This window comes from Alexandromys fortis, unplaced genomic scaffold (genome assembly GCF_014885135.2).
Source record: "Alexandromys fortis isolate MF-2015 unplaced genomic scaffold, M_Fortis_MF-2015_v1.1 scaffold_132, whole genome shotgun sequence".
In the NCBI taxonomy this organism is placed as follows: domain Eukaryota; kingdom Metazoa; phylum Chordata; class Mammalia; order Rodentia; family Cricetidae; genus Alexandromys; species Alexandromys fortis.
In genome coordinates this window covers 3,715,833-3,725,264 of record NW_026068055.1, presented here as the reverse complement: position 1 = coordinate 3,725,264, position 9,432 = coordinate 3,715,833, and the positions used below count along the sequence as shown (strand labels likewise).

Genomic DNA, 9,432 nt, shown 5'->3' with positions numbered 1-9,432 from the left:
AAGTTGTCATCAGTGTTTTTGATCTTGGACATTCTTATAAGTGTAATATGGAATCTCAGAGTTGTTTTGATTTGCATTTTTCTAAGGACTAAAGATGCTGAGCATTTTCTTAAGTGTCTTTCGGCCATTTTAGATTCCTCTATTGAAAGTTCTCTGTTTACGTCTGTACTCTGTTTTTTACTGGATTATTTATCCTTTTGGTTACCAGTTTCTTAAGTCCTTTGTATAGTTCGGAGATCAGCCCTCTGTCTGATGTGGGGTTGGTGAAGATCTTTTCTGATTCTGTACACTGTCTTTTTGTCTTGTTGATCATGTCCTGCTTTACAGAAGGTTTCAGTCTTAGGAGGTCCCATTTATTAATTGTTTCTCTCAGTGTCTGTGCTACTGGGGTTATATTTATGAAGTGGTCTCCTGTGCCAATGTGTTCAAGTGTCCTTCCCACTTTCTCTTCTATGAGATCAGTGTGGCCGCCTTAATGTTGAGGTCTTTGATTCGTTTGGACTTGAGTTTTGTGGATGATGATAGATATGGATCTATTTTCACTCTTCTACATGTTGACATCCAGTTATGCCAGCACCATTTGTTAAATATGTTTCTTTTTTTCCATTTGACATTTTTTTGCTTTGTCAAAATTCAGGTGTTTGAAGGTTTGTGGATTAACACCCAGGCCTTTGATTCATTTCCTTTGGTCCTTCTGTTTATTTTTATGCCAATACAAGGCTGTTTTCAGTAATGTAGCTCTAGAGTAGAGTTTGAAGTCAGTGATTGTGATGCCTCCAGAAATAGTTTTATTGAACATGATTGTTTTGACTATCCTGTTTTTTTTTTTTTTTTCTATATGAAGTTAAGTACACTTCTTTTGAGATCTGTGAGGAATTTCGCTAGGATTTTGATGGGCATTGCATTTAAACTGTAAATTGCTTTTGGTTAATATCGCCATCTTTACTATGTTAATTCTACCTATCAATGAGCATGGGAAATCTTTCCACTTTCTGGTGTCTTTTTCAATTTCTTTCTTCAAAGATTTAAAGTTCTTGTCATACAAGTCTTCCATTGTTTTGTTAGAGTTACTCTGAGATATTTTTTGTTATTTGTGACTAATGAGCTGTAGAAGTTCCGGCAGAACTTTTGGGGTCGCTTATGTAAACTATCATATCATCAGCAAATAATGAGAGTTTAACTTCCTTTTTTTGATTTGTTTCCCCTTGATCTCCTTTTGTTGTCTTATTCCTCTAGCTAAGACCTCAGGAACTATATTCAATAGATATGGTAAGAGTGGACAATGTTGTCTTGTTCCTGATTTCTGTGGAATCGCTTGGAGCTTCTCTCCATTTTGTTTGATGTTGGCTATTGGCTTGCTGTATATTGCCTTTATTATGTTTAAGTATGTTCCTTGTATCCCTGCTCTCTCTAAGACCTTTATCATGAAGGAATGTTGTATTTTATTGAAAGCTTTTTCAGCATCTAATGAGATGATCATCTGTTTTTTATTTTTCCGTTTGTTTATATGGTGGATTACGCTGAAACAGATGTTGTTTCTCATGCTGAACCATCCCTGCATCACTGGGATGAAGCCAGCTTGATCATGGTGGATGATGGTTCTGATGTGTTCTTAGATTCAATTTGCCCATATTTTTATTTAGTATTTTTGAATCAATGTTCACGAGTGAGATTGGTCTGTAATTCTCTTTTTTAGTAATGTCTTTATGTGGTTAGGAATTGGGATAATTGTAGCCTCATAAAAATCATTTGGCAATGTTCCTTCTCTTTCTATTGTGTGGAACAATTTGATGAGTATTGATATTAGTTCTTCATTGACAATATTATAGAATTCTGAGCTGAAACCATCTGGTTCTAGGGCTTTTTTTTTGGTTTGAATACTTTTGATGGCTGTTTCTATTTGTTTAGCAGTTATAGGTCTATTTAATTTACTTGTCTTTATTTAATTTTGGTAAGTGATGTTTATCCAGAAACTTGTTCATTTTAAGATTTCCAATTTTGTGGAGTTCAGGTTTTTGAAATATGACCTGATGATTCTTTGGATTTCTTGTATGTCTGTTGTTATGTCCCCATTTTCATTTCTTATTTTGTTAATTTGGATATTCTCTCTAGGCCTTTTGGTTATTTGGATAAAGGTTTGTATATTTCATTGATTTTTTTGAAGAACCAACTCTTTGTCCCAATGATTCTTTGTATTGTGATCTTTGTTTCTATTTTATTTATTTCAGCTCTCAGTTTCATTATTCCCTTCCGTCTAGTTCTCTTGGGTGAGTTTTCTTCTCTTTGTTCTAATGTTTTCAAATGTTCTGTTAATTCACTAGTGTGGGATTTTGCCAGCTTCTATATGTAGGCATTTATTGCTATGACCTTTCCTCTTAATACTGCTTTTATTATGTCCCATAGATTTGGGTATGTTGTATGGTCATTTTCATTGAATTTTAGGAGGTCTTTAATTTCTCTCTTCATTTCCTCCTTGACCCATTCAGGTGGGAACTGTTTAATTTCCATGTGTTTGTGGGCTTTCTGGAATTAGTGTTGCTTTTGAATTCTAGTTTTAAGCCATAAGGATCTGATAAGATACATGGAGTTATTCCAATTTTTTTTTGTATCTGTTAAGGTTAGCTTTGTTACTGAGTATGTGGTCAATTTTTGAGAAGGTTAAATGAGGTGTTAAAAGGAAGATATATTCTTTTATGTTTGGATGAAATACTCCATAGATGTCTGTTAAGTCCATTTGAGTCATAACATCTGTTAGTTTCCTTATTTCTCTATTATTTTTGTCTGACTGACCTGTCAAGTCTTGAAAGGGGAATGTTGAAGTTTCCTACTACTACTGTGTGTGGTTTAATGTATGATTTAAGCTTTAGAAGTGTTTTTTTTTTTTTTTTNCTGGGCACCCACTTAAATACACTGCCATGCTGGGATTTGGAGTCCAGATCAATGCAATTCCCAGGCCAGGGGGGAGTCCAGACCAATGCAACTCCCAGGCCAGGGGGTGGGGGCTGGGATGGATGCCAGGGACTGGGGCAATATTCCCAACTTAACCCAGAGGTCTATGTTACTGATGCTGCTGTGGTCTCCCAAGTGAAGACTCTGTCCACAGTGCCCTTTTTACTCTAGTACATATATCCTGGTGAAAGAAGGAGGTGCAATAATTAATTTCATTCTACACAGTTCACATAAACAGCATTCCCTTTGGGAACTTAAATGGAGGCTTATTCTTTTTTTTTTTTTTTGGGACCACAAAAAATATATATCTATATTTTTGTATTGGGGGGAGGGAATAGAAAAGAAAGCAGCCCCTATACTGGGCCCTATTCAGTGGCAGCTTCTTGTTACATAGAGTTAAGGAAGACTTTGAGGAAATAAAAGTTGTTTGGAAAAATCCAGGTGTAGTTGCTTTGTATGCTGTGATGGGTAGGAGGGATGCAGTGAAGTGTGAAGGCCCCGCACACCCTCCATCTTGCCTCAGACTATGTCCTGGAACCGCTGGGCGGAGAAAGCGCTACTTTCATTCCTGCTTCTTGGGATTGTTGACTGCCACGTAGTGATAGAGAACCACAAGCAAGAAAAACGACATGCCCAGCATGTTGGCGAAGATGGCGAGCTGCACGTCCGTGATCATCCTGACCAGCTCCACTCGGCTCCGATGCTACTGCTCGCTGTACAGCTCGAAGTAGGAGACCTGAGCCGGAACTTCATAGCGCTAGTCGGGGGAACGGCCTAGATTCTGTTTTTGTATCCAATCTGTTGTTCTGTATCTTTTTATAGGTGAGTTGAGTCCATTTATATCAAGGAATATTAATAATCAGTGATTACTATCTCCTATTAATTTAGTTTTCATTGTTGGTGATGTTAATTTGTATGTTATTCGTTTCTTTGGGATTTGCTGCGGTGAGATCATCAATTGTCTGTGTTTTCATTGATGTATCTAACTTCTTTGGGTTGGAATTTTTCTTCTAGTATTTTTTTGAAGGGCTGGGTTTGTGGTTAGGTATTTGTTAAAACAGGTTTTGTCATGGAATATCTTGTTTTGTCCTTCTATGGTGATTGAAAGTTTTGCTGGGTATAGTAGGCTGGGCTGGCATCCATGGTCTTTTAATGTCTGCATAATGCTTGGCCAAGACTTCTGGCTTTCATTATTTCCATTAAGATAGCATGTGTAATTATGCCTTTAACTGTTACTTGGACTTTTTACTTTGCAGCTCTTAATATTCTTTCCTTATTCTGTATGTTTAGTATTCTGATTATTATGTGGTGAGGGGACATTTTTTATTTATGATCCAGTCTATTTGGTATTCTGTAAGCTTCTTGTATCTTCACAGACATATCTTTCTTTAGGTTGGAAAAGATTTCTTCTATAATTTTGCTAAATATCTTTTCTGTACTTCAGGGTTGAACTTTTTCTCCTTCTTCTATACCTATTATTCTTAGATTTAGTCTTTTCATGGCATCCCATATTTTCTGAATATTTTGTGTTGAACTTTTGTTAAACTTAATATTTTCTTTGACTGATGAGTCTATTTCCTCTATTGTATTTTCAATGCCTGAGATACTCTCTCCCATCTCTTGTATTCTGCTGTTTATGCTTGCATTTGTGGTTCTTTATTGCTATCTCATGATTTCTCTTTCTATAATTCCCTCAGCTTGTGTTTTCTTTAATTGTCTCTATTTCAGTTTTCAAGTCTTAAATAGTTACTTTCTTTTGTTTCATTGATTTTTCTTTTTTTTTAAAAGGGATTTGTTGATGTCTTTCAATTTTTGTTTGTCTTTTTCTTCATTTCTTTGAGGTATTTTTTTTATTTTCTCTTTAAGGGCCTCAAACATTTTCCTAAAGTTATTTTTTAGTTCATTTTCTTCTGCTTCATCTATATGTGTTTGTTCAAGTCTTACTGTTGTAGGGTCAGTAGTTTTTACTTGTGTTGCTATTTGTAGTGTTGCAATGTGTTCTTTTTTTATTGAGAATAAGAAAAAAAGTTTCTGCCTCCTCCCAGTCTCCCATTTCCCTCCCCCTCCCCCCACTCTTCTCCCCCTCCCCCCACTCCTCTCCCCCTCCCCCCACTCCTCTCCCCCTCCCTTTCCAATCCAAAGAGCAGTCATGGTTCCCTGCCCTGTGTGTTCTTACCTTGTCTACCCATCTTTTCTTTTAATTGGTATACTTGGGGCTGTCTGTGACTCTGGTGATCAATCTTCCAGGTGCCAGTGGATCCAAGGGTAAGATGGTTGATCCTCATGGTGCAGTCATCCTGTTGGATACTCCATGTTCCTGGAGGCTGCACAGTGCTCCCAGGATTTGCTCCACTCTTTTTGAGTTCATTGTCTCAGGTGTGCGCTGGCTTAGGTTGCAGGCTCAGAATTAATTTTGTAAATGTCCCTGGTCTGGTTCTGTTCCTGTGGAGTTCCCTGGCTTGTTGGTCCCACAGAGGTCCTGGCCTAGGCCTATTCCCTCAGAGGTCCCAGACTCACACCTGCACCTGCAGAAGTATCTGGTTCCTGCCCACTCTTTAGGTGGTCCCAGACTCAAATCCCAGACCCTCAGAGGTCCTGGCTAAGGCATAGTTCCTCAGAGGTACTATACTCATGCCTGGGACTCACAGTATTCTCTTTCAAAGGCCCCAGACTCATGCCCAAATCCGCAGAGATCTCTCCTTCTTGCCTACATCCTCGTATGTCCCAGACTCATGCCTGAACCTGCAGAGGTCTCTGCCCTGTACCTGCTCCTATGGAGTTCGCCACATCAGGCCATCTCTGGCCTAGGTCACTTGCCCAGTGCTGCTTCCTCAAAAGTCCCTGGTATGGATCAACTCCTGATCCCATGGAGTTCACTGCTCCTGCTCCCGTGGAGTTCACTGTCCCAGGCCTGCTCTGGCCCAGGTTGTTTGCTTAGTCCTACTATTATTTAGTATTATTTTAAATGAAAAAACCCTCTCCCTCTTTTCTCTCTCTCTGTATTTGTGTGTGTATGTGAGTGAGTGAGTGTGTGTATATTTGGCATGTGTATGTCTGTATCTACTTTCCAATATTAACCACATTGTTATTAAAGTTGACAGATATCAGCTTTAATTATCTTCCTCAATAAGTCTTCCATTTTTTTAACTTAATGATTTTTCTTTGCAAAGTTCATAATGTATACAATATATCTCCATCAAATCTACCCCTTCCATTTTCTTCATCAAATTCATTCTCTTCTACCAAGAACAGCACTAATTTGACTCAGTAAATTAAATATTTTGATCTTTAGAGTTTTAACTTACTTTTCAGATAGATTAGCTAATTAGATATAAATATTTTATTCACTATTATATTCAATTTCTATCACTTATCAAAGTGAATATAAAATTAGAAATGTTTCACATGCCATTTAACACCTTTAATATAAAATTCTTCTGTTTCAATATTTTATTTCTGCCACAAGAAAGATGAAATCACAAATCCACCTATACCTAAAGCCATTTCTATGTTCATAGTTTTCAGTCTCAACTGATCATTATCCATAGGAATGTTTATACTATTTGTATCCATTTTTAGTAGATATCAGTAAACAATTTTCAATGTCAGAACTGAAGAATTTAGAGCTAGAACTTTCATACAATTTACCATTAATAACAGGTCAATGAGGAGCATAGATTCTTTCTTTCCCACAATCTCACAGTAAGTTACAAGTGTTAAAAAATTATGTAAAAATATTCATTGAACTACTACATATTAGAATAATAATTCATTAATTAAAATTGATGAAGTGATACTATCAAAATAGATAAGCAGAATTCTTTGAGAGGTTAAGTAACTAAATATTATTTGAATTTTCATCATTTTATAATCTACAATATGTGGGAATATAAAAAATAAGAACATGCATATAAATACCATTTAATCTATAATTAAATATTTCAGTGTCTCTAATTTTAGCAGCAACAGGAAACATTTGTCATGATGCTATTTTCTTTCATATTGAATGCTTTTTACTTATTTTCCTCCATAACTCGAGTCAAAACCTTGAGGGCATTGTCTGAATCATATAGTTATACATTTCCTGAATTAAAAAAAGTGTAAAACAATTTGAAAGCCCATTACCATTACCTCAGATGAAGCAGATTTTCTGTGAAACCTCCCAAATGAAGCCAAATGCTTGGATGACATCCATGTAGGACATAAAATATGAGTAATTAAGGCAGTATTACCTGGCAAATTCACTGGATAACTATTATTATAACTATTTTATCATGTTTAATTTGCTCCAAAAATGGGAGGAAACTATTAAAAACAAATGATATTCAAAAATATCTTCATATGATCATTTAATATTTTTATCTACTTAAGGAATTTTCATCTGGAAAATAGGAGAAGAGTGAAATCTTTAAAGATTTAATTGGATACAAATAAAAGATTAATGCAAAGTGGAATATCAAGAACAATTGCAACAATATAATCCTGATGTGGGAGTGTCATATCAATCTGTTGATTTCATTGGCTGAGCAATAAAGAAACTGCTGGCCCTGATAGGTTAAAGCATAGGTGGGAAGAGTAAACAGAATAGAATTCTGGGCAGAAGAGGAAGTGAGGTCAGACTCTGCTCTGCTTCAGGAGAGACGCCATGCTCTGCTCTCCCAGACAGCTGCAATCCACGATGGACTTAGGCTAGAATCTTCCCAGTAAGCGCACCTTGGGGTGCTTACACACATCATTAGAAATGGGCTAGTCCAGATGCGAGAATTGGCCTGTAAGGGCTAGAGTTCATGGGCCAAGCAGTTCTTAAATGAATACAGTTTGTGTGTTGTTATTTCCGGCATGAGCTAGCCAAGCGGACGCAGCCCCGCCGCTTTTATTTCAACATAATTCCACACCAGTTTTTAATATTACTCCATAGCTACTTGATAGTGGCATTGGATTTGCTATGTGTTATATTTGCTGAACTGTAATTTAACCTCAAAAGAAACTAAAGCACTTAACAAATTTAGATGCATTTCTTCAGGGACCACTCCAACCAAGGCAGCAATAGCTGTTGCATTTCTCCTGTAGGCAGTTACAAAAATAAAAGTTCGAATAATTTTAAATGTTAGTCAAAAGATCATAAAAAACACCCAAAGTAATAGTCATGACCTAAAGAAGTTAAGTGATCAAAACATTCACCTGAGCATTAGGTAATGTAGTCAGAGCTCTCCTTAGCATTGCCTTCACTTCATTACTTGTAAAATACATTACATTTGTTGTTCAGTAAATGATACTTTGTGAATTTAAATGAAATTTTCTGCATGAAAATTTTACAGGAAACCTTCGGCAGAAGTGAAACAGAACTATCTAATACAACAATACTTTTAGGTCCTGCAAAATGGCTTAGCGGCTATAGGAGCTTGTAGCCCATCAGAAGCCCTCAGGACTCACATAGTGGAAAGAAAGAACAGATTTCTAAAATTTACTCTATAACACTCACATGGGCAGGTACATATCTACATAAACTCTCACATTAGATTAAAAAAATTAAAATCTAAAGCCTAAGATAAATGCCACAATAACATTCTAAAATAGTTTTTTAAGAGACAAATTATGCACTATATCACAAAGAGGAACACACACAAGCACAAAGACACACACACACACACACACACACACACACACACACACACACACACAGCTATCCATATCCCAGACTACTTTATATAGATTACATTGTTGAAAAGAGTTAAGTGGTGAGTTTTTTCACACTAAGTTTCCATCCATCAATACATCCATTCTTTTGGTCATTCCTTCTTGTTCCTGGGTGTTGAATGACAAAGAACAGCATTGAGATAATGCCATGCTGATGTCAACATGGATTCACTTTATGGTTTTAACCATCATAGCAATGAAGAAAAGTACAGTAATGGCTTAGACACCAGGATAACTTGGTCTAATATATGCAGTCAAAGTTTACTTTGGAGAGGAGAGGATTCTTTCAATGTGAAGCCATACTAAGTTGTTTTGTTCAGGGCAATGTTTTAAAAACTATTCTTACACTAAGGATACATATATTTCTATTAATTATTTCTGTGAGGAAACAAGCTTATATCTCCTGGAATAATACTTTGTTTCTTCACATGTTTAATATAAACATGTAGATGGTGAAAGGCCCAGGGATCTAATCATACAGCACCACACACAGGACTAGTAGCACAAAAGTCAAATTAAATTTCTAATGTCAACACCACAACACAGATTGCTCTCTCTCCTCCCTCCTGCTTGCCTCTTCTTCTTTTTAACTTTTTATCTCTGAATTTGTATCACTGTTGAGATATTCTTTTTTATTCTTGTATTTAAAAATCTTTGGTATATAATGTAACTGTAGTATATAAATATATAAATGAAAACTTTAGGGAGACGTGCTATTCAGTCAATGAGATTTCAGTTAAGAGATATATAAAAGAATGAAATGTTGTGAACTTCACGTTTTCTGGT

At 36.2% G+C, this 9,432-nt stretch overlaps 1 protein-coding gene across 1 annotated transcript; it reads right to left on the bottom strand.

Moving 5' to 3' along the window:
* Positions 1 to 3,240: 3,240 nt before the first annotated feature.
* On the bottom strand, positions 3,241 to 3,717 carry LOC126487179 (dolichyl-diphosphooligosaccharide--protein glycosyltransferase subunit 4-like). Its single transcript, XM_050119850.1, has one exon. The coding sequence runs from the start codon at positions 3,623 to 3,625 to the stop codon at positions 3,512 to 3,514; it is 114 nt and encodes a 37-aa protein (XP_049975807.1). The 5' UTR covers positions 3,626 to 3,717; the 3' UTR covers positions 3,241 to 3,511.
* Between the last annotated feature and the right edge of the window lie 5,715 nt (positions 3,718 to 9,432).